Genomic DNA, 23650 nt, shown 5'->3' with positions numbered 1-23650 from the left:
GGCGTGGGGGTGGCCTTCGTTCACAGGAAGCGTTGCGTACACCGTACTCGTACTGGTACGTCAGACAGACTCTCAAGCTGTAATGCTGAGCACGAATGTCAGACCAGGAAAATCAATACAGCAGGTACTACGACGCCGTCCTTTGTGTGTTTGAGCGAGTCAGTCCACCAAAGATTGAATGGTACGCTGGGCTCTTCTAGGAAACGCTGAATCAACACCATGGGACAGGAAATCGCCGATTCCACGATGGCCATGTGCCAACGTGCATTTGTATCCGATGATCTTGAGGACGGAAATAGGCATATGATCTGATTGGACTGTTCGGTCAAAAACAACGCGGAACATGTACCTACAACAGTAGATACGAGTAGCAATACTTGTATCAGTTACTGTACTCTTAAGGGAATAGCAAGCATTTACACCCCTGCATTCATGTTCCTTGTCCAGTAGCCATGCATTAATGTGATGACGTTCGGCTGCTGAAAGTGTTGCTCATGTTTTATCCCTTGCTCAGCGATAGGAACAGCACATTCAGCCCATCTTACAATTCCAAGATTGGTATTACAAGTGGGATGATTATTTCTCTCAACTATTTACAGCTGAAAAGTACTTCTACAAGTAGCTACCATTTCTTCTTCCATATTATACACTAACACTTTCGTTCCTGCTTCCCCACAAGAAACCCTGGTCCCGATCTCGCACTAGATCATCCGCACTTCGCGCAGCTAAACTGTCTTCCACTTGCGCGTGACCTACCCGACAGTACTGCTATCCGTCCGGCGTTTCCTACTTTTAATATTGAAGACATCCCCTCCGTCGTCCTACTATTGACCTACCTAATTACCCCAGGCGAAACGCACTCCTAAACCACACGAGTTTCCTACCCTATTTCGAGTCCTCGAAACCTACGGTTGCTGTCGTTCCTGGATTCGTTTACTCTCCCACCGCCCACTCGAGGCCCTCCGCAGCCGTCGCAACACAGGCGCATGGCGAATACACACCCTCATGTCTTTCCTTTCGCATACCGTACTTCCCGGTAGCAGTACACTACACAATGAAGGAGATAGGAAAGGGAAAAATGCGCCAAAAAGGCTGAGAAAGGCACAGAGCCACTCTGGTCTCTTCACGCCGCTCATACACCTGGTTAAAGATCCTGTAGGGACATTAAGCGGATTCGTAGGAAGCCATGGGGAAATACCTGAAGGAATCGAACCAGTTGGGGAGATTGAGGCACGGAAGCAGCTTTTGAATCTGCATTTGCGCAATGTTAGTCTGGATGTGTCTACAACTATTGCGGGACGTACTGACTAGTTTCTAGGCCGAAACCTATGAGGAATGGAAGGCTGCCGCAACGGAACTCGACACACTAGAGGGAAACGATGCCTGGAAATCGGAGGACGAATCCCTTGAATATGACGCCGCGCTCGTGGCTGCACGCCTGCGACAGCTTGACGAAGCTCAGCTGAGCTGCGATGTGCCGAAAATGCTCTTCCTCGTACGGACTGCCTTGACTCGTGGATTGGGTGGCATGGGTGACCTGCGACTATACAAACACTCTCACGTTGGGACAAAAACTCTGATCGAAAGGTACATCGAATCAGCACAGAGAACTCTGACCGTCCTACTGGATGTCTCCGCTAAACAAGGTGACAATTGCCCCATCGAACCTCGACAACTCATGGAGCAGCTATTACTGGCCCGTCAATCCTTTGGTCGAAGTGCTCTGCTTCTTTCGGGAGGGGGCACCTTCGGTATGAACCACATCGGAGTCGTGAAGAGTCTCTGGCAGGCGAAACTCCTGCCTCGCATCATTTCGGGTGCCTCAGCCGGGAGCATTGTGTGCGCTGTCCTTTGCAGCAAGACCGATACTGAAATACCAAATGTTCTCGATCAATTCTGCTATGGCGACCTTGCTGTCTTCGAGCGAGAAGGCGAAGAAGATGGACTTATGAAGAAGGCCACTCGATTCCTGAAATATGGATCGCTGTTCGACATTACTCATTTGATGAATGTGATGCGGAGCCTACTGGGCAACATTACATTCCAAGAATCGTACAATCGTACAAGGCGTATTCTGAACATCACCGTTTCGAGTGCAAGCGTATACGAGCTGCCAAGGCTATTGAACTACGTCACCGCTCCGAACGTTATGATCTGGTCCGCAGTGTAAGTTCCCCTGAGTTGCAGTCTAATGTTGCTGTGCTAATGAAACCACTAGATGCGCGTCTTGTTCAGTCCCTTTGATTTTCTCTGCAGCATCCCTACTCGCCAAGGACCCGAAGACTGGAGATGAGGTCCCATGGAATCCTACTCCAAATGCCGGCTTCATTGATGGTTCTGTGGACAACGATCTTCCGATGACTAGGCTTGCCGAGATGTTCAATGTCAACCACTTCATCGTCTCGCAGGTGAATCCTCATGTGGTTCCATTCTTGGCCCAAGAAGAAGAGAGCCTTACCAAAGAGATTCAAAGCGACATCACCGGAACAGCGGGGTCATCCTGGGTCCATAACATGGCAAACCTGGCAAAGGGAGAAGCTCTGCATCGCTTACACGTGCTTGCAGAAATGGGCATCTTTCCCAACTACCTCACCAAAATACGGTCCGTCCTCAACCAGCGATACTCTGGAGACATCACAATCCTCCCAGCAATCTCGTATGCGAATTTCCCCAAGGTTCTTAGCAACCCGACGACGGAATTTATGCTTGAAGCCATGCTTGCAGGCGAACAGGCCACATGGCCCAAGCTATCTCAGATCCAAAACCATCTTGCGATCGAGCTTGCTCTGGATGAGACGATTCAGCAGCTGCGTGCTCGCGTTGTTTTCAGCCCTCGTCGGATGGATAGCAATATTAGCAATTCCAGCCGTCCGCTCTCTCAAGGAAATGAGACTCTTCACACGAGTAAGCCTCTTGTAAAGACGACTCGCTTTCAACAAGAGGTCATCACAACCCCAACGCCCTCACCGTCACCCCCGCGTGATAACAAGATGCATTTGATGATGTCTTCAAGCCACCCTTCAAAGCCTTATCTACCCACTCACCCGATCAGCTCTCTGATGAAGCCAACCGGGAGGTCATTTTCGCGCGGTGCGTTTCTCGAAACTTTATCGTCATCTACGACTGGCGGGGACGAAACCACCACTGATACTGGAGAGGATGAGGGCGAGCTCTCTCCCGATACGGATGCATCTGACTTACTGTCATCCCCTGATCCCTTCTCATCGTCGCCTCCCGGTCACCCACAGCTCTGGCCATCTACCCACCAACTATTCCCGTCGGCTTCGCAACCGAATACGCCATATCACCCAGCCGCGCTCTTCGACAGTCGACTAAATACCGGAAACGAAAGGGGAGCCACCAGACCAAGCTCACCCGAGCTCCGCTATAGACGCCTCTTCCACTCTCCTGCAAACACACCCATGCGCTCAACAGCCGTGCATCCCCACGTCCAACGCGACGTCGCCACATCCACCCAAGCGCTATCCGGCCTCGTCCCAGCCATACCCCAAACCGAGTCTCTCCCAGAGTCGCAACTCAATCCCTCTATCAGTATCCCCCACACTGACTCGCTACCCGAACCACAACCACCCACCCTCCCTTCCCTCACACCAAGCACCGAAGCCACGCGCCTCGCCGCCGAGAAAATCACATTCCAACTTACGCCCGACGACCTCCAACAGCGCCGTTGGCACCGCCGAGGCAGCACCACCGTCCCTCTTGACGCCAACATCCCAACAGCCCTCCCCTTGGATATCTCAGGGACCCGAGGCATGCTCCTCCGCAAGAAAGACTCCAACTCAAGGAGGGGCAGCTTGGCTCCCGAGTGATCGAGCAGCTCCCTACCTGTCAAGCCCAAACTCGGCTTCTGAACCTTTTCTCTTTCCCTTGTGAATATACCACGTTTTTGGACGTACATACTTCGACCTCCACCCTTTTGCTACCTTACTTTACCTCCTTGTTCCTCCTTCTCAGACTCTTTTAAGTCATGTATATTCTTCTATTCTTTCGAACTTTTCAATTCCCACTAAACGTTACGCGAGGATACACACTACGGGTACACGGTTTTTCTTTTGTCATACAGAGGGAGTGTGGTAGATGACGGCACAATAGGAAGGCTAGATAGGGCGTTTTTAGACGTTCGGGTACCTGGGTAGTTAGTGCTCACGAGCGCGGGATATGATAGCCCCGCGTAGAAGGGAAGACGCGAACTCCATGAATAAATCAAACCAAATCAAATCAACAATCAATAAATGAAATCACATCAAATGAAACAAAGAGAAGTTACAGTACACAGAATCGTCCATGACATATTATTTCATTAAAAGCATTTCTATCAGCATGTGACATTTGATGTGAGTGGCGTGTGGCGTGTATATGCGACGGCGTTTCATTATATCCAATTCCTCCCCCGCCTTATCGTGATATGACGTTAGAGCGAGATTTCGTTTTTGTCCAAAGACCCGCCTCCCCCCAATATGAGATATTGAATTCGTGTTGAACTCGTCAGATAGATACATTATAAGAGGATAGATGGATGGCAACCGGCCGGATTCGATTCGGTTGCGTATGTGTGATGTGATTTCCTCCCACAAGCGGCGGGGGGATGATGGGTAAGAATATAGTACTAGAAAACCAGTTTGATGTCGGTGTATCGCGGGACGATGCGGTGCGGTGTGCTGTGCGGTACGCTATGCCACAATTCGTTACGATGCAATATCTACGAAGAAGAAGCTTCCGGAGAAGGTGGCGGAGCTGGTTTCTCGATCATGTTCGACGGGAACTCCTTCGTTCCTTGAGAGGAGGAGATCGGGGAGGAGAAGTCGTATTTTAGGTTTATTTTGTCGCCGAAGACTGGCGTGTTTTGTTAGTATGGGACATCAAGGGGAGATTAAGAAGGATTGGGGAGATATTGGGAGGGATGGGGTAAGAGGGGGAACGTACAGCGTCTGTACAGTTCGTACGATGTGACGACCACGATTGGTATGCCGACCATGATTGCGGTGACTCTGCGCGCCGCGGGCTTGTATTTCTTGTGTAGGGACCCGTCGGGGTTTGTTTGGGGTTGTGGGTGAGGTGGAGGCTTTGAGTTCGGAGGGTGTTGTTGGATGGTTGCTCGTGTGGTCGAAGAGGAGGAGGGGGTGTCAATTGGGGTGCGGAGGTGTGACGGTTGGAAGGGTCGGGGTGGTGGTGGGTGGTGAGGTTTTGCGGGGAGGGGTATTGTTGTTGTTCGTGTGGGTTGCGGTGGTGGTGGTTTTGCGGCGGATGGAGTGGGCGCGGGTTGTGAGATTGGTTTTGAAGGTTGCGAGGGTGGTGGAGATGTTGCTTTTGGTGGTTGAGAGGGTGTTGGAGGTTGTGCTGCTGGTGATGATGCGGCGGGAGTCTTTGTGGTTGCAGGAGTTGGCGGAGGTATGGTCGTAGTTGTGGTAGAAGATGTAGATACGCTCTTCAATGTCCCTTTCGCAGCAACCTCTTGTAATATCTTGCTTGTCTCCGGCGTCACCGGCGTCGCTGGTGTCGCCTTCGTCTCTGTCTTTACTCCCACATCCTCTTTCTCATCCACAGCAGGTGTTGATGTCGTACTGGCAGCCTTCTTACTCCCCGTCGCACTCGCAACCGTCTTCTTCACAGCAGCCACAGCCTTCTTTGCCGTCGCAGTAGTGCTCTTCGCCGCCTTTGTAGTCTTCTTTGTAACAGCCTCGGCCACCCCCTCCTCTGTCTCCGCTTTTGCGCTCTTCGTAGCTTTCGTAGCCTTTGCGCTCGCTGTCTTTGTATGAATCTTCTTCGTGGTTGCCTTTTTCACTTCCTCCACCACAGCAGGTTCCTCGACGACGACCTTCCTCGGGCGTCCGCGCTTCTTGGGGACTACAGGTTCTGCGGCGGTGGCTGTTGGTGGTGTATCTGCGGGCGCAGTGGCTGTCGCGGTTTTGGTGGCCATGGTGAGATTGCGGAACGCTTTATTCTCAATTGGAAATAACAAATGGATATTCCAATGTCGCAATGCGAAACCTATAAATGTAGATATGCGACCAGTATAAGAGAGGAAGGGAGAGTATGCGACCAACGCGTTGAAATTGGTCGCCGCGGCGTGGTAAGATGGTGGTGGTGAGTCGAAATTTCGGCGACAGGGATGTTGCGAGTTGCAGTAATTAATGTAGTGGAAATAAGGCCAGGCACAAGGGAAAGCCGGGGTTGACTTAGGCGGGATTGGGAACTAGTCGAGTGGGCCTGGGCGAGTGTATCGATAAAGGGGCATGGAGGGGCATCATCACTCTCCATACCAATACCGGACTTATGTCTACTGGTTCAGGTAATTGTTTAAATACTGTGCGGTACATTCAAATGATCCATGTTGGACATCAGTGTACAATGGAATATATTAAAGCCAACACAATCTGATTTTATATCTTAGATACTCGTCTCGTTCATGGATACGAGAAGCTTCATATACTCTCAATACACACCTACAACAGTGGCCAATCTCTATGTCAACTACCTTTACAGAATGCTAATCGCATCTAAGTCTTTATCCAATGCGGAACTACCAACCGAATGTCTGTTTTGGTTGCAATGGTCCTTCGCTACCGGTTTCTGCATCACCGATTGCGTGGAGCTTAAAATCCCGAAAGAATGAATTGATAAATCGGTATTTGTGTCCTGTTGTTAGCTAAACTTGATCAAACCACCGACGTACTACGAGCTTTGACTTAATTCTCTGTTGTTGAATCTAAACTTCTAGATCTGTGGTGAAGGGAGAACCTGTAAGAAATGCATGACCTCTAGCGGCATGGGTAGTTGAGTGGCTGTATCTATCGCGCTGGAGCTACAATAGACCATTTCTACTGATCTCCAAGCGCTGTTGTTCATGTAGACAGTGTCATATAGTATCAATCTACGAAAACTTTCAAATTGGAGCGTTGCTTATGGCTTGATTCCATCGGCGGGGAGTTATGGCATGGTTTGAGCAGTATCCAACGTGGATCCCAACCATCTAATCAATCACGCCGTGATACATACCGTGATCGTGCATACAGTGCTGAGCTTAACAGAGACCAAACTAGCGCAGCGAAAGATGGACACATGATCTAGTATGCTAAGTACGGATGAGTCCTCTGATGACCCTCGTTCACAGTTGCAGGACGAGTGAAAACCTGCACCATAAAGCGCAGAGCTCTCGTTCTTGTCATCTACTTCCTCGTCCTTCTTTTTGACTTGAATATAAGGCCCTTGAACAATATGTACTTCACTAGTGATTGTGCGTAATGTACTTGCCTTCGCTATTCTCGTAACAAGGGCCAGGCCATTCACAAGTCAGCCCGCCCAGCTCAGTGGTAAAAGTAGGCCGTTAACGGGTGATTTCCAATCTTTCCAAATTCTCAAGAACAGTCACAATGCCTCAGCCGAAGAGCACCGAACAAGTCGTTACTCAAGACGACAGGGGTAGCTTAAACAACCATGCGCCTGTCCAAGCAGACACCAACTCAGCCGAAAAAAAAAACAGGCCTGAGGACAAAAATGAGTCTATGTCGAATTTGCCAACAATCACCATTGGATCGTCTATGTTGACGCAAATGTAGACAATGTTAACCCTTTTCCCTACACTGGGTGCAGAAACCGAAAGCGGAGACAAGCAAAGCAAACCCCCAATCTCGTCCTATTCCCGCTACCACCACGTTGATACCTACTATGTTACCGCATCTTCCATCAACCAAAAACTCCATCGGTTCGCTACGATATCCTCTACAATGGCCGATTCAAAGTCCAAATCTGGTCCACAAGAGCTGTAATACATAAATGCACGATCCTATACTAGCGAATTCGCCAAGATGCTTCTAGACAATCACCGCAAAGCATACTAAGGTCTGCACCGGGGCATCACTGATAGTCGCATGCTGTTCTTGATGGAGAAGCCTCCCGCCTGAACAAGTCCTACACGTGGTCACTTTTCTCGTGCGCAAATGAAGGTCTCCCTCCTCGAACGTTTGGAATCGACCCGGTTTCCGGTACAACGCATAATAGAAATGCATCGGTTCAGCAATGAGGGTGTTCTGCGACTTTTCGAGCATGTAAATGAAGCAAAGTTCACTGCCCCAGCATGCACCTTTCGACCAGACTTGCAGCGGCCTACTGCCAGCAGAACAGTACTGTAGCCTTCGTTGATCTGGAACAATTACCCGCGCCACAGACTGATGTTTCAAGCTCCAAGTTTCAGATACCTGCCGCCATCGCCATCTTCGACGACTTGTTGAATCGACTCAACAGTTACGATGGGAAAGACATCACAGTCCTGACTGCATACATCGACCAACTATCCCTCCTTCTCGCTCTCCGAACGTCTACCATCGCTAAACCTAAATCCTCCCAAGATTACTCTATGGTCAAGAAGCTCGAGAAGGTAACGCTCAGTACAATCGATGGCCTCAACGGTGAAAAGAGCAATGTTGTCCTGCTAGACATCTCAGTCATTAACATATCAGTTTACTGCAAGGTACGGTTGCAGCTGCATTCTGTTCGGAGATTTGCGAGACATCATAAACACCAAAGTACTGTGGATGTCCCACCCACTTCGGCATGCGCTTCGTGAAATGCCACATCGTCAAATGGCCCTACGGAAGCAGACAAGGTTCGAACAGTTCCACTCAGTCAGAAAGAATCTCGGTCTCAAGTGAAGTGGTTCCCTTAGCACAGGTGGTCTTTGGGTAGATAGATAGTTCAAGAACGTCGAATGAATAACTTGACAAAACCTTGCTGCAGCCCATTGGTGAATGTGAAAATGATATCAACTTGCTCGGGAGTGTATATTGCAGTCCAGAATGCAGACGAAGATACTCAAAGACTACGTGACTAGTGGTAATAGAAGCAGTCTGGAGAAACATTGGTTTCGGAAGAGAATGACCTACCTGGGCTGGCCACAGGTGGCGTGTGGTCAGATAGATGGCTCATCAACATGGAACGAACAACTGCTTAAAGCTCTGCTGTAGCCTTTTTCATAGCTTATATTTTAAATCCTGTTCTTAGATTGCTCGGAAATATAAATTGCAGTACAGCAAGGTTTATGTGCACCACCTCAGTACCCAACCAGAGAGAAACTCCAAGGCACAGTTGTGAACAATCATATCAACGATCTTTGATTTCAAGTATTGCATAAGGTGAGCCCTACTACAGCGACGTCTCCACTCTATCGTGCGGATCGGGAAGAATCGTGTAGGATAACATGCAGTTATCGAGAAGTCGCGTGTATAAGCGAGAGTCACAGGAGGATCAAGAGATAGATATATCAGGGTAATTGAGAGATGTTGGGGCATTCTCTGCTCACATCGTGGCCTATCAGGTTGGTTGACAATAGCGAATCTGCTAGTGACCTAACTATGCACGAATTGAAGGTCATGTCTGTGATACAAGAGGTTACAAAAATGTTAGTAGGCAAAAGAACTGGCATTGGGCAATCGTTCACGGGGCAAACATCAGATAGGAGATTTCACCAAATCGGCACAAGATGTGAACTGAAAACCATTACTTTGTATATTATCATTATCTGCCGCTTCTCAACGCCTTTGACGGGCGTCGAGGAGTTCATTCAACGCTATAGCATCCTCGTCATAGGCACAATGTTCCAGCGGCACGGTATGTATATCACCGATACGAGAGGCGACTGAGGCCCCGAATCTATACGACTTGACGGCTTGCGGTTGATCTTTGAGTCCCTAAGTGCTAAGTCCATACCCGCTGAGAACTGAGGGAAAATGATAGAAGCCCGACCACTGAGACCTCGGGATTGATTCGAAACGGCCTTCTTTAGCGAGAGTGTGGATGAGAATATTCAACGGGTGTTGACCTTTCGTCGTTTTGTCCAAGCCGATACTCATGGCGTCACCAACTATCGTGCAACTGTCCCTCGCACGGGTCAGGGCGACGACTGTCCGACGAAGGTCACTCAAGAAGCCCGGGCCCACCATATCGAGGTAAACATGGGATCGCTCTTCACCCATATAACTATCAACCGTTGTGACGTGGACACTCTGCAACCGCGCAATTAAGGCATCCGACCCCAGCTTACGGCATTCGGCGATAGAGAAGGCGATGAGTGACGTATATTGATACGCTTGAGCGTTGTACGGCGTCATTATTGTGATGCCGTGGTTGGTTGTCTTGCGGATTCGGTACAGTAGGTCCCTTATTACGGTTACTACGTTGGCGTTGTTAAACGCAGACCCACTGGAATCTTTGCCAATCGCACTATCCGCTACATTCAAGAACAATACATTTGCGTGCTTCCGATACAGCAACATGTTGAATTTGCCACTTTCAGTTGTCATCGGATGTGCTTTTTGACTGACTGCCTCGAGCTCCATTGAGTGGTTCGCGATTTGGCAAAGCTGGAGAGTCTGCTTGTTGCGGAAACGGCTTGTTTTCGTAAGCTGTGGGACAGGGAATCCAGTGGCCTGTAGCCTTGAAAGTAGGGAGTATTTCAGTTGAGCCTGGAATGGGTTATCTGACCGCGGACCAAACACCATAGGCCCTAACTGTTTCGTGTCGCCAATGAAAATATACTTTGCGTCGTATTGATACGCGAACATTGACCAGAGATAAGCGGCATTGATGCGGACTTCATCTGGTTGAAGGCCATTCAATTTAGATAAGCTTCACTCGATGGGTCTTGTAGATCGGGGCAGGCTTGGTCGATAATGGGACGGCGAATTGCTACAGTTATTTGATTTCTCGCGGTTGTAATATTTGGTTTTACAACTGTGCCTCGCCATGGGTTAAGAGTCAACAGTTTGACTTTGGTACTAAAATGGAGCTCGACGCGGTCGCCAGGGGTCAAGCCACACTCATTGAGCGATTCTCGATCGAGGTATACGTTGACAAAGTATCCCATGGTTAGTTTCCGCTTCTTATCGTACGTGCCGGGAACTGGAACACACAATCCACTGCCTGTGTAGAGCTGCCTGGGGGCTTGTGCACGACTCTCTTGAAGAATGCCAATACCATGGACAATTCTGTACGTATCAAAGTCGCCAGATCCTTCATGTATGCCTCATACTGTTCGTGGCTATCAAAAGCTATCAATGGATCTGAAAGCGCGAACGGATGAATAGTTTCCGCCCCGTCGACAGGAAGATCGGAGATGAAGGTGGCCATCACTGTGTAGTCGCGCCTATCACTTTTGTTGTACTCCGTAGGCCTAATAATGAATTGGGCAGCGCCTTCACGATTGAGCTGCTTTCCAATGTCGTTCATCTTGGTGGCCGAGAGTAAGATGTAACAAGGAAGTGAGGTTTTGATTGGGTGTTTTTGTGGTTACAGGAGATTTTTGAGTATTGTGTGCGCAAGGGAAGAGGGCGTTGAGTTGGGTTCAAGTATGGTGCGGCGAGGGAGAAACAGTGAAGGTGGAGGTAAAGGCGTCATTCGAAAGCGCCAAGGCGCAGTCGACTACACCCGCTCTACCAAGATAAATGACCATCCGGTAGATGAGTTTTAGTCTTCTGCTATCGCAGGAAGTCGCTCGCATGGTCGGCGACAGAAAGCTTGTGGGAGGGGCTGGTAGACAAATGTATGGTATGTCAGGTAGCTTCCTTTACTCTATCACGCCCTTGATCAACGCAAACGACCAGACTTGCGTTGACAACGTGGGGCTAGAGGAGAAGTTCGAAATGGTTTGCTCGATGTGGTGATACTGGAATTGATTGCTGTATGGCATGGCATGGTCCATCTGAGATGTACCGAGAATGCGACAGTGGATGGGTTTGTATCGAGATGGATCAGGTATATCGGGCACGCCATGTCGAACTTCGTGACATTAAGAGTGCGATGTGGGACTTGGCTAGTCATCAACTCTACATGTGTTGGCTGGACCATGATGGTGCCATAACTTATCGTGAACGCTACCAGTCGGTATCAGAGTTGGTTGTTGGAGACGCTGGAGAAAGAAGGTTGGGAGCGTCGTTGAATGCATACATATAACAACGGCGAGGTCCGTGCTCTCTCGCTAGAACGACGTCGACTCAATCGAACAGACACATGGAAGGATTCTCAGTTGGTCGTAGTGATGAGTCAGTCTCCTGTTGGAGTAAACTCGAGCTCGGTTCTCTCAGGGTAATGTTAATTCTCTCAAAGCAATGCCGTTACTCTCAAGGCAATATCAGTCCTACTACGATAGGGTTCCTTTAACGCGATGGAATTATCGGAGGGCAATGGGGTTTTTGTAACGTTGGTATAGATTCTCTCAAGCGAGGTCAATTGAGGTAGCTCTAAACATCACATTAGGTAGTCACTCAAGGCATTATCCGGTACCTCGATCCCGTAACGAAATAGTAAGGATCGCAACGGATTCCCACTGATGTAGGGTGTTTCAGTTGAGCAGGTGCTGGGTTGGCTCGCATGCCCGGCTTCTTAACAAACTCTACGGAGCAATTTTTGGGTCAGTGAAAGCTTGTGAAGACCTTTGTGAAGCGGTTTATCAGGATCGGCCAATGGAAGGCTATATGAAATCAAAGACTCCTCATCATATTGAAAGGTACATGCTTCGTGAATACATTATAGATATGCTTTGACAAGTCAGTGTGCAGTGATTTATATGTGCAAGTTGTTCTCTTCCTGAATCTAATTCCCGATACTGCCAGGTTGAAAAGAACCACGGTGTGAATCTTGCACTTTGATGATTCGAAATTTCTCCCTTGCCTATTTTACTCTGCTCAAATGCGGCGTATCCGATTCTGGTGCAGTATAGTGGACTAAGGCTATTCGGAGGTCGCGTGAATGATAGACACTAAGGGGCGGGTCGCAAGTAGTTGACTTCTCATCCAAAAAGAAACCTTACGATTATTATCGAAAGGCTAATTCTCGATCTAGATACCTACCCCTATCTCTACTTATGAAATGGGGGAAGTACTGATGATGATCGACTCTAAGGACGACCTTACATAACAGTACCACCGTTGCTTAACACTTTAAGGCTTCGTCAACGGCGATGACGGAAAGCGTTAGTATAAATCGCAGTCCAGGCATGGGGCTTCTGGTTTAAAATCATATTGAAGTTATTGTAACAGTTGTTCTGGCAATTGATTCTCCTGTTTTCTGATCGCATTCCCCTTGTTGCAAACGCGATTTCTGCCTTCGGTTTCTCAATATGACTGCAAAAAAAAAGCATCTGCTTCTCTACAGAACGAATTTGCCTTGGCATACGCATATTCTTATTCTCTGGTGAGCCCGTCGAGATCCCATATTGCTTGATCTGGAGTATTAAAGCGAAAGTGGCCGCATGAGGAATAGAGCAAGCATTATCCTATCAGAAAATCTGGTACGGACTACCGAAACGCAAATAGCCCTACCAATCTTGCCCTCCCCCACCAATTCCAGACCTTCGCGCCTTTCCTCCCCTCCACTTGATTACTACTCATACTGCAAAAAGCTATCTCGTATTCAACATAGAGAAGCGAAAGGCGGGGTATTTTCTTTTTCAGCTGAGCTCCCGCCAAGAGATGGGCGGAGTGCCACAGCGCCGATCAACGAGATGATTAGCAGACACGGCGGGATCAGGAAGCGAACTTGGCGACGGCTGATAGGATACACGGATCAACGACCATCCATTCTATTTCGCTCTTGGCAGGGGCTCGAAGCTATGAGGCTTGAAGAGGCACTGGCTGGACCTCTCGATTTGGGGCCCAGATGGTGGCTTTTGGTGGGTTGGTGCTTCTTTGTTGTTGGTAGGTAATGAAATGTAAGGGAGCATTTTCAAGCTCTGCGGAGATAATGTAAGTACAACTGTGAGAAAGGATCATTAGCTAGTAATTATTGTAGTACTGCATGTACTCCCATCTGGACTTTTATATGTCTAGTCCTTCACGTTTCCAGTATTATTCGTTCCCAAGAAGTGCACAATACCAATCTGCAACGTCTTAAATTCCACATTGCTGAAATGGACATTTCCACCGCCCTGAAATTGAAATTGAAGTACTGGCTGCAAAAAAGAATCGTCGCGCCGCGTGACGCCTTGTAGTAGGCCATTGGTCTCAAGGTCGTACATGAGGCTTGAACTAGGCTTGAGCTGACAGCATCCTCCAAACTAAAAAATGCCACTTTAGAAAACCACGATGGGAAACCCCTACCAGAAAATGATAGTCCCATCTGCGATCGCCGTGTCTACGATGAAGCTCCCTGGGGCTGAAAGCGCAATCAAACCCTTTGCGGTCTGAGGCTATAAGTAGGAGGGCGTGGACATCGAATGGTGCACTCTTCTCTAGTATGCTCCTCTTTATTCACTGCTAAGAGTATCTCAACTACCAGGCAATATCTTCATTCAAGATGTTCCAATCCAGAAGTCAAACCTTGCTCATCCTCGTAGCCCTTCTCTTCACCTTCGCATTCGCAGCACCGTCCAATAAACAGCCATGCAACCGTGTCTACCCCGGCCAGTCCATTCAGAAAGCAATTGATCGTGCCAAACCTGGTGATCGCATCGAGGTCGAAGGCGGAACCTACTATGAACGCCTCACCATCACCACCGACGGCATCCAGCTCGTCGGCAAGAAGGGTGCAACACTGAAGCCTCCCACCAAGGCCAAAAGCAACGTCTGCTCAGGTCTTGCACAGACCCTCGACGGCAAGTCAACCGAAGCGGGCATCTGTATTCACGGCAAGGACATCAAGCTCCTACCCTACGTCTTCGAGCACCGCAAGATCGAATCTGTTGGCAAGCCCGTCAAGAACGTCAGCGTCAGTGGCTTCACGATCATTGGCTTCGACGGCGAGAATATAGCGGCCGTCGGAACCGAGAACGTCAAGGTCTTCCAGAACAAGCTGGTCAACGGCGGACGATATGGATTCCTTTCTGTTGCCGGCAAGGGCAGCCGAGCATGGGCCAACGACATCTCGACCGTCGACATCAACTTCATCGCCATGTGCATGGACGACTACAGTGACGCCGTCTTCTCAGAGAACAAGGTCGACGGATACTTCACGGGTCTCTGCGCGCAAACACCTGGCGGTGTGTACACTAAGAACACGGTCACCAACGTGTGTGTTGGCAGCGCCGCGGACCCAGGTATCAAGGGCGCGAAGATCATTGACAACTTCTTCAGCACGCGACGAACGGGCTGCGAGAAGATCTACGGGGCTGGTGTCGTCGTCTTCGGCGCGGTCGAGACCGTCGTCAAGAAGAATTATATCGAGAAGTTCAAGAACGATGGCTTGGGTGTTGGCATCTTTTTGACGAACGGATACTCCGGTGAGGTGGCGACTGGGAATATTGTCACGGAGAATAAGTTGGTTGGCAATGACTTTGACATCTATGATAACTCAACTGGTGTCAATACCTTGCAGAAGAATGTGTGCGCTGTTGGGTCTGTCCCTCCTGCCGCTTGCGCTTAGTTGGTATTATCTTCTTCTTAGTGTTTAATTTTAATATCACTCCTTTGCTTCTTGACAAACATTGATGGACCAAGGGTACATGAAACGAATCAAAATGTAGAAATCCCCAAAAGACAGTATTGTCGTTAGTTTAGATGTCCCTGATGCACGTAGCTTCCGAACATTCTCCCCCAATCATGTTGTGCCACATTGAAGCCACACTGACTTGTATCGTTTGAAGGTGCACACACTAGATGTCTTGTGAAACCTGTATCTTAAAGAAAAATTATATCATCAAGATACGTTGTAGTCTCCACGGACGATTATTTGATGTACCTAAAAAGGATCACCTAGATACAATTCACCACGAAAGGTGCATGGAGAATTCAAGAAATGATCTCGGTTTTGAAACTGGGGACCCGTTACAGACGATCTGGCCTTGCCCACCGACAAAGATGAATAGAAAGGAGACAATACGGCTGGTTTTGAATGCCTTCAACTACTTTTGTGTCTCCTATTTATCTATCCCTTCGATGCACAGTAATCGAGTAGCGGTCTTCTTGCTATGGATCAATTCACACTCACGATACTCATCTGTCGTCGAATCAATGCGCTACGGCAAGTCATGCAGTACAAGAGAGGACAAGTGTCACACGGGTTTCTTTTCAAACGAACAGCATCAATTCAAGAAGCAAGATAATCAGTCATTGCGAAGGTAAAACCAAGACAAGGAGGAAAAAGTAATTTCGTAGTCTTAAGTAGTTAAATATTGTGTCATTGGTGAGAATAAAACAACATCTATCGTAATTGTTTTGCGCTAGTTGTACAGTGAGATGATGCTCATAACGCGCGTAGACTAGCACAAGTTTACGGCTCCAGACCTGAAATACCGATTGAAAGAAACTCTTATCTTTGCCCAACAACGATGAAAAGAAAAAAGACTGTCCAGTTGGGTTCCGCCTTGCTGAAGCCAGCACCAGCAACTGTAAAGAGAACGAAATCAACGCAGCTAGATCTAGTCAAGCCAACACCGGGAATGATAACGAAGAGAAGTCTATGTCAATGGCCGCTCGCTCGAGGCGCCACACAACAGTTGAGCGCCGTTGTTGCATAGTGCGACTTTTCCGTCGATGATGTATGGTCGACCGAGTGGGCGACGGTATGGCAACACGCGACCCTCGCGGTTGAAGTCGGCTGGCCAACGTTCACCTACTTGTTTTGCCTCAATCTTCCCTACCATCATGAGGAAGATGATCTGGCCGACGGGGTTGTCGGATAGATGAACAGAGGCTGGGGGAAGATGCTCCGGAGTGACAATGAAGTCAAAAAGCTCCGAGGCTGCCACTGGTGCTAACAGCAGAAATGATGACGATTCGTTTTACGCCTGAGCTGGGCGATTCTTTCCTGACTAGCTTGATAACGACATAACGTCGTCGTTATAGTCTCTCCAGACCCAGACGATTCCTCAGTATCAGCGGTGGTATTATCGCGAAAGGCATCTCCAGAATTTCGTGGACCGGTTGTTGACATTATTATCACGTAGTCCCGGCTACCTTTGTATGTTGTCTTGATCTTTCGCTTCAGACTGCTTCGGATTAATTGTGCCATTATTGAGGCTGCCAAGAACAATGCTATACGATTGACCCCAGAAGTGAAGTTTGCCGTCCTTGTTGAGAACATCGGAGATTTAAAGCATGTCGCGAGGGACGAAGGCGATGCCTATCGTGTCGAAGTATTGTAGTGTAGCAGGACAGGTGAAGGTATTTGGGGGTCAGTTGAAAGAGGAAACGCACAAGCAAAACGTAGATCCTAAGTAAAAAAGGCAAGGCGGGAAAGTATGAAAGAAATCATTTAGGTTCTATATACGGTTCAACAAGTCTAATATGTTTGACTTTCGTGTCCACTCCATATATCTGTAATATACAGGAAGAATGAAACAAGGTAAGAAAGGGGGCAAAGAGGAATAGGGAAATAAAGGGGGGTAATAAAACAAGCAAATATGTACCGAAAGGAAGGACTGGAAAGGTATCAGGGAGCATCCAAACTCGGCTGCAACGATGAAAGCAGCACTATCTCAACAATCTCATATGACATGTAGTGCATCTAGTTGAGCTCACACTTGCCATCGCAATCAGTGTTTCCGGCCCTCACACAAGCATCCTCGAGGACGCAGCTCCACCGGGCATCAGGGCAAGGCTTGTCGAAGTTTCCGCCGCAGAAGTCGGATGCACAGAGGCCGGTGCAGGCGGTGGTTTGGGGGTCGCAGGACTTGTCTGGGAAGTAGCACATGTCACCTGCGCCGCAGGTCTGGTTCGTCGATCCACCACAGGCTTGTTCGGGAATGCCAGTCTCGCCGGTAGATTGGCAGCCGTCCTGTGCAAATAATGTTAATGGGATGGTTTAGAATGTGAGAGGGGACGATGGGCTTACGGGGTAGGTGGGAAGACCGCAGTCAACGCCGGCGTTGGTTTGCTCGACGTAGCAGTTGTCTGTGAGGCTAACAACACATTGGCAGTGCTTTTCAGTGCCAGCGGGAGGGCATTTGGAGACGTCGCATGCGCATTGCGCTTGACGTTGTGCGAGAGGGTTGAGAGCTGCGGCGACAGAGAGGAGAACAGTAAGAACGGCAAAGGTCTTCATTTTGAATGTGGATTTGTTTTGCGAAGATTGAGGAATTGGTAAGCGATTTATTCAAGGAGAGTCTAGTTGATATGGTGTTTCGACAATGGAGACTAAGATTGATGAACTAAATGTCTGATCTGAACTCTGGAAGAAGTGGGAGTCGTATAAGTCTTTAAATACCATACTGCTTCATCATACTCATATCGTATGGAGAGGAGTACGTCATTCTCAATTCCCACAATGCCACCCATGACTGCTATACCAAGGTGTGCGATTTGCAGCCATTCTGTGGAGAACACTGTGTTTTGCGTGGTACTACAGTGCAAACATCCGCGCATCCCAAACATCGGTCGATCTCAAACATTATAGTCCGATTGTTTTGATTCAATAAAAAGTGAAGAGGCACAAACAAATCAGCATGCTTATGCTGAGAGTCGATGGGGGTGGTCTTCGCATTTCCTCTTTGGGAAACGGACTTCTAGGTTCGGTATGATCGACGAAGATGACCCGCTTCGCGCTTCGGGAGGCTGAAACGAAATAAAACGAAACAGATCTCGGTAGGACGGAAGCGGGAGTTTCACGCTTGCTTCGCAGACCCCTGGAGAAGGACCATTGCTGAGTTGTGGGGACGTGACTATGCAGTAATTAAGAAGCCTCGGAGAATTCTTTAAGGACGATTACAGGTTCGGCTGTATTATAATCCGAAATATTTGGGGCAGTAAGCATGAGGGTACTTTCCAATCACTGTGCAAGCAGCACCGGTGGATGGCGAGGCCAATTAGAATAGACTCGGGTTCACAAAGATTTTCATACGAGGTAGTTTTATGTGCTCTCCGGGTAGCGATCTTACATTCAGTCATGTTGGCACGTTCGCGCAAGGGCATTTGGAGTTTGGTGTTATGGCCAGTTAATTGGCTTAGCTCCTAGCATTTCATTGTCTCCATAATCAGCGCTCTCTGTGTGGTGATGGTAGGATTCTATCTGTGCATGTTTAGATTAGGGTTACGACCATAAATAGACGCACTTCCACCGTCGCGTACATTTATCTGGTAAAACCAAGCTGCTCCAACGCCTCGGTTATGACTAGCCGACTGACTGTAATAGAACAAGCGCAGTCTACATCGCCGGCGTGTATGAGCACAGTCGTAGTACTCGTCTCCTTGTTTCCTCGCTCTATCTCGCCTAGAACCAAATTGCTTCTCTCGATTGCCTCAGCCAATATTCGTAGGAACAATGGAAGATTGCTTCTTGGCATTTTGGAGTACGCGTACGTGAAGGCTGCGCTTTGGGTAAGTGACGAGCACAGGTGAACAACGAGCGGGTTACATACTTCTATCGCCTGATACGCCAAGCGAATATCATGTCATTTGTAGAGGATGGAGGGCCAAACCTTCAGGAAAGAAAGCCTGTATCAGAGCTATAAAGTTCGGTTCCTCTGCGAATCCCTTCGCTTTTGCCATATCGTTCATTGATGTCATCGTCTCTCTATTTGCTACCAGGACATATCTTCCGCGCCCTCCAATCACACTGTTGCTTTGGTGAAGATTACGGTGCCTAGAAGACATGCACCACTGTTGGCATTGTTGGGCACTCCTCAAAGTTAGCCCTCATCGTACTTTCAATAACGTACATCATCCGGTTAGCTAGATATGCATGTGCTGATTGCCCCTGTTCCTCCCGCCCTGCTACTCTACATTCCCAAGCCCGGTTGCTTCCGATTTGAGCAGCTGAACGATATTTTGCGCCGCAATCTCGCCAGTAATGTATGCTCCATGCACGCATCCCATTTCCGTGAGTGAACAATGCTCGCCAGCGAATTGTACTCTATGCTTCTTGTTCGCTTTGAGAGCCGCCTCTAGCACCCGGGGATTGTCTCCGACCTTCATGGTTGAGTACGCACCATAGCCAGCTAGCGGGTCCTGAGTCCAGCTGGTTATCTTCAGGTCCACCATTTTTGGCAATGCTTTGTAGGGCTCGGTCCGAAAGAGCTCTAGAAGGGGTTCCAGGTACTCGTATATCTTCCACTTCTCATCCTGCATTGCCTCAAGCTCTTGAACGAGAGGTGGACTAATTAGAACGCATAATTTCTTCGATCCGTCGAAGATGTGCAAGTTGATGACGTCGAAGGCGTGACCTAGCACAGGCCACTCACTCAGCTCAGAGTCTTCCCCGAGCTGCGGTGGTGTGGGACAATAGAGAAGTTGATCGTTCTGCCGAGACCAGAAAACATCCTCAAATTCCAACACAACTTTACCCAGAGCACCATAGCTGAGACTCTCAAAGCCTTTTTCTAGCTCTCGAGACAGAGAGGGCTCGAAAACAATGTTCTCGCTCTGCAGACATGCTAGAGGAATGGTGACGACGACCGCGTCAGCTGTAAGGGAGAAAGCTGTGTTGTCCGCTTGACCAAAGATTGTAACTGGCTGGTGCTCGTGGTGGGTTATGCGATCCACGTTGTGGGCCAACTTAATGATACCTCCTTTGGACTTGATCTTGTCCTCGGTCCACTGCACGATCGTGTCGTATCCCCCTTTCACATACAAGTCGCGTTGGGGTGGGAGCGCGTACTTGAAGAATTTCGAAGATGCCTCCTCCATTCTCAAGCCTAGGGTATTCTCCATCTCGCGAAAAGCTTCTGGAGCCCACATACGTTCGTCATCCGTGATGAGTTCGTGATTCTGGAGGAATTCGCGCATGAAATCCAGCGCTGACCGGTCGTCTGCATCGGGAGCCGTATCGTATACATGTTCAATGTAGTCAATGAACTCGTCTACCACATTTCGAGCTTTGAATTGGGATCCAGAAGGCCCGAATTCGGTGTAGTAGAGCGGTGTGCCATCGTCGTAGTAGTACTGAATGTGAAGCGCTCGAATAAGCTTCACAAGAGGATTGTAAGCGGTGCCATGCATCCATGCAGCACCTAGGCACGAATCAGTTCGGCGGTTCATTCCAAATTCTGTTACTTAGAAGTTACCCATGTCGACAGGCGTGCCACCTGATCGGTCAGTGAGTATGCGTCCTCCAAGGCGTTGTCGCGCCTCGAGTAAAGTAACCTCAAAGCCGTGGTCTAAGAGAACGTCCGCAGCCCTCAGACCAGCCATGCCCGCACCAATGATGGTCATGTGCCCCCGTCTTTCGGAAGGCCCTGCCATGTCAGAGACAGCTTCGTTGCTTTCTTGTAGATTGGATTTTTCAAGTTGAATTTGCGCCACTGAGAAACGCCACTTCGTGCAACTTTATACTCGTAGCACCCCTCGAGGTTTGGCGCGTTAATAGTTACTAGTTTCGTCTAAGTACTATTCACTATGTTGCATTCAACTACCCTTTCTAGAAGGGCTTCGGGTGAGCTAGACTGCTCGTGGCAAGTACAGCCGAGCAATAACCACATCATACCTCTTCAGCCTCGAGACAACAATATAACTTACGTAGGTAGAACGTAGTTTGTATACAGTTTCTATTATTAAAGACAGATTTCTGGCTAAGTGATCCTTTAGTTGGAGTGATATCAATAAGAAGTCCAATCAATAGATCCTATAGGTACAGTAATATGCGAAAGGTCTTTCGTACCACAAAGCAGTTGTAGGCAGTCGAAGTGGGCTTCGCACTTTCCACAATCATCCTTCGTTCGCACTTTCCACAATCGTCCTTTTCGAACTGTTGATTTTTCCGCGGACTTGAATTACACGACGTAGAAATGCTCAAATGGTCGTAGAATGGTGATGTGAAGACTGACTTTCTGGAGACACACTGGTCTCTTCCTCCCATCCTTCTTCTTGACTCACGTTCATGGCCACTCATCTATCAAGCCCCACCGACTGTTTGCATGAAAGGTTTCCACACACAGTACGTGGTCATGGCTTCCCGCGTGATCGGATCCGTTACCTAGAAAATCCATGCAAATGTCTGCGGTATCAGCTACAGCGCCAATTCGTCTGCACCTGTAGGTCGCAGCAAATGCTGTTCTTTTCCTATTGTGCATCGATGCATTAGATTCTACGACTGTTAATAGGTGCGGAGATCGATACCTGAATTCAGTGATCATATAGGATAATAGTGTAATTAAGTAACTCGTTGAAGGGTGCTTTCAGCACATTACAATGAATGATGACTGTGACCACATCTTCAAATATTACTTCACTCGAGGAGAAGATACACAGTGTTTAGCGGGATGAGTCTTCAAGCAATGACACTATACAGTGCGCAGTCAAACGAGTGCAGCAGCTGCATTGTATTCTATCTTTGACTTAAGTATACAACAATTGAAAGACCTGTATAGATTCCCGATCCAAATAAGTATATCTATCCCTTCGTGGTTGTGTTCTTTGTGCTCTTGACGAGAGAGCAGTCAGAATGGAATGAAGTTAATTCTAAAAGGGCTTACAGCGGAGAAGTCTGTAAATTCGAGCCCGCTTTGATTCATCAGGGTCTTCGTTGCCACAATATTGTTATTGAGTCTTAGGCCCTTTGTCTGGATTTCCTGGGCATGGTCCATAGTCTTGTTGGAAGATTCGCCCATTGTAATAATCTCATTCTGTAACATTAGTTTTGTTCAAGGCGTGCTCTGATTTTGGGATCCTACCAAGAGCTTCTCGATTTCATCAAGGGCATCGACAAGATCGGTCATACGCTCTCGGACTGCTTGAGGCAATTCGAGGTGTAACTGCTTCACCGCAACAAGACGATCCTTTGCTATATGTTGCATAAGGCCAATTTCTTGCTCAAATGTCTTTTGTTGCTACTGTAAGTCGAAGTTCAAACAAGAAGAGATTGTCATTCATACCTGTTCTCCTGGCTGTGGGTCCGATGATCCGCTCATCGTGAGTGAAGTTCCAATTCGAGATCTGATGTTGTTGTTGGTTCGGTAAGTTGTAGAGCTGAAGTGATCCGGTCGTTTCGTGGAAGGCAGAAGAGTGCTGGTTGAGTTAGTTTTTGCAGTGATTTTCAAGCAATTTATACCTACAATTAGATTGAAATTTTCCCGTCCTCTGCACGTCCTCTGCAGATGACTGTTGCCTATCAAATGAGTCTAGAGCTGTAATGACAGAAAAGATAAAATATGGCGGTGTTAGTGTAATGATGGTGGGTAACATCGGTAACATCTTGCTCGGGCTTATGACTTTCAAACTGTGCTATGATTCGTTATACGGCTGTGAATGATTAGATCTTGTATCATATAGAAGATTACATGCTTGTCGCTATACTCATAGGGTGGGGAGTCATGCTGCATCGTACAATAGGCTTGCAAGCTTGGGCATTAAACTTGGACGAAGACTCACATTTTATGACATTTTCTGTTTGATTACTCGTCTTGTTAAATGCTTTGTGTCATTTCTGTCTCGAGAGCTCCCTTGATTCGACGATTTATGACACTGATACTGTGAGTACCTGTTTGACTGAACGCTCTATGACATTGCTGGCGTATTCTTCCACCAATATCACACTGATACCTCTTTGCGTCACCTTTTCTGTCATCGCAGAGCTACACTCATTCACCAAACTTTGCGTCATCCTAGAGCTAGACTCATTTATCCTCTTACCGTCATCTGCAGAGCACGAGCAACTAATCATGTAGTTATAGGTATAAGTTGCCCAGATTTCACTGCAAAAACAAAATCAACCAGCACAAAACGACTAACTACTTCAATTCCACAACTTACAGCAACAACAACTTTTGTATTCT

At 48.1% G+C, this 23650-nt stretch overlaps 7 protein-coding genes across 7 annotated transcripts; 3 read left to right on the top strand and 4 right to left on the bottom strand.

Annotated features, from left to right (window-relative positions):
• The first annotated feature begins 586 nt into the window (after positions 1-586).
• On the top strand, positions 587-4244 carry BU24DRAFT_488461 (patatin-domain-containing protein). Its single transcript, XM_033533552.1, has 3 exons — positions 587-1266; positions 1319-2166; positions 2219-4244. Exons 1-3 carry the CDS (start codon positions 1006-1008, stop codon positions 3828-3830), a joined length of 2721 nt encoding a protein of 906 aa, XP_033390537.1. The 5' UTR covers positions 587-1005; the 3' UTR covers positions 3831-4244.
• Positions 4245-4307: 63 nt separating this feature from the next.
• On the bottom strand, positions 4308-6110 carry BU24DRAFT_488460 (uncharacterized protein). Its single transcript, XM_033533551.1, has 2 exons — positions 4945-6110; positions 4308-4854 (listed from the first exon to the last, which is right to left on the bottom strand). The coding sequence occupies exons 1-2, from the start codon at positions 5936-5938 to the stop codon at positions 4721-4723; spliced, it is 1128 nt and encodes a 375-aa protein (XP_033390536.1). The 5' UTR covers positions 5939-6110; the 3' UTR covers positions 4308-4720.
• Positions 6111-8095: 1985 nt separating this feature from the next.
• BU24DRAFT_405085 (uncharacterized protein) lies at positions 8096-8968 on the top strand (the record flags this gene model as incomplete). Its single annotated transcript, XM_033525681.1, has 2 exons — positions 8096-8488; positions 8858-8968. The coding sequence occupies 2 exons, from the start codon at positions 8096-8098 to the stop codon at positions 8966-8968; spliced, it is 504 nt and encodes a 167-aa protein (XP_033390535.1).
• A 581-nt stretch (positions 8969-9549) lies between these two features.
• Positions 9550-11044, bottom strand: BU24DRAFT_417833 (uncharacterized protein). Its single transcript, XM_033526824.1, has one exon. The coding sequence runs from the start codon at positions 10575-10577 to the stop codon at positions 9705-9707; it is 873 nt and encodes a 290-aa protein (XP_033390534.1). The 5' UTR covers positions 10578-11044; the 3' UTR covers positions 9550-9704.
• A 3353-nt stretch (positions 11045-14397) lies between these two features.
• Positions 14398-15336, top strand: BU24DRAFT_315345 (pectin lyase-like protein; the record flags this gene model as incomplete). The annotated part of the gene is made up of 1 exon (XM_033522869.1): positions 14398-15336. A coding segment is annotated over one exon (939 nt), but the record flags the coding sequence as incomplete, so codon positions are not given.
• Positions 15337-17362: 2026 nt separating this feature from the next.
• On the bottom strand, positions 17363-18074 carry BU24DRAFT_384722 (uncharacterized protein). The gene is made up of 2 exons (XM_033524855.1): positions 17779-18074; positions 17363-17697 (listed from the first exon to the last, which is right to left on the bottom strand). The coding sequence occupies exons 1-2, from the start codon at positions 17986-17988 to the stop codon at positions 17452-17454; spliced, it is 456 nt and encodes a 151-aa protein (XP_033390532.1). The 5' UTR covers positions 17989-18074; the 3' UTR covers positions 17363-17451.
• A 1560-nt stretch (positions 18075-19634) lies between these two features.
• BU24DRAFT_384720 (flavin-containing amine oxidase-like protein) lies at positions 19635-21146 on the bottom strand. The gene is made up of 2 exons (XM_033524854.1): positions 20945-21146; positions 19635-20890 (listed from the first exon to the last, which is right to left on the bottom strand). Exons 1-2 carry the CDS (start codon positions 21120-21122, stop codon positions 19656-19658), a joined length of 1413 nt encoding a protein of 470 aa, XP_033390531.1. The 5' UTR covers positions 21123-21146; the 3' UTR covers positions 19635-19655.
• Between the last annotated feature and the right edge of the window lie 2504 nt (positions 21147-23650).

This window comes from Aaosphaeria arxii (genome assembly GCF_010015735.1).
Source record: "Aaosphaeria arxii CBS 175.79 unplaced genomic scaffold BU24scaffold_1, whole genome shotgun sequence".
NCBI lineage: Eukaryota > Fungi > Ascomycota > Dothideomycetes > Pleosporales > Aaosphaeria > Aaosphaeria arxii.
Note: the sequence above shows the minus strand (reverse complement) of the source record. Positions and strands in the feature narration are given on the sequence as shown.

Coding starts and splice junctions, on each gene's coding strand:
- BU24DRAFT_488460 (XM_033533551.1), bottom strand. CDS start 5,938: ATGGCCACCAAAACCGCGACAGCCACTGCGCCCGCAGATACACCACCA. Junction 4,855..4,944: donor GTACGAACTGTACAGACGCT/GTACGTTCCCCC, acceptor AAAACACGCCAG/TCTTCGGCGACAAAATAAAC.
- BU24DRAFT_417833 (XM_033526824.1), bottom strand. CDS start 10,577: ATGTTCGCGTATCAATACGACGCAAAGTATATTTTCATTGGCGACACG.
- BU24DRAFT_384720 (XM_033524854.1), bottom strand. CDS start 21,122: ATGGCAGGGCCTTCCGAAAGACGGGGGCACATGACCATCATTGGTGCG. Junction 20,891..20,944: donor TGGCACGCCTGTCGACATGG/GTAACTTCTAAG, acceptor ATTCGTGCCTAG/GTGCTGCATGGATGCATGGC.
- BU24DRAFT_384722 (XM_033524855.1), bottom strand. CDS start 17,988: ATGAAGACCTTTGCCGTTCTTACTGTTCTCCTCTCTGTCGCCGCAGCT. Junction 17,698..17,778: donor GCGGTCTTCCCACCTACCCC/GTAAGCCCATCG, acceptor TCTACCGGCGAG/ACTGGCATTCCCGAACAAGC.
- BU24DRAFT_488461 (XM_033533552.1), top strand. CDS start 1,006: ATGTCTTTCCTTTCGCATACCGTACTTCCCGGTAGCAGTACACTACAC. Junction 1,267..1,318: donor TGAATCTGCATTTGCGCAAT/GTTAGTCTGGAT, acceptor ACTAGTTTCTAG/GCCGAAACCTATGAGGAATG. Junction 2,167..2,218: donor GTTATGATCTGGTCCGCAGT/GTAAGTTCCCCT, acceptor TGAAACCACTAG/ATGCGCGTCTTGTTCAGTCC.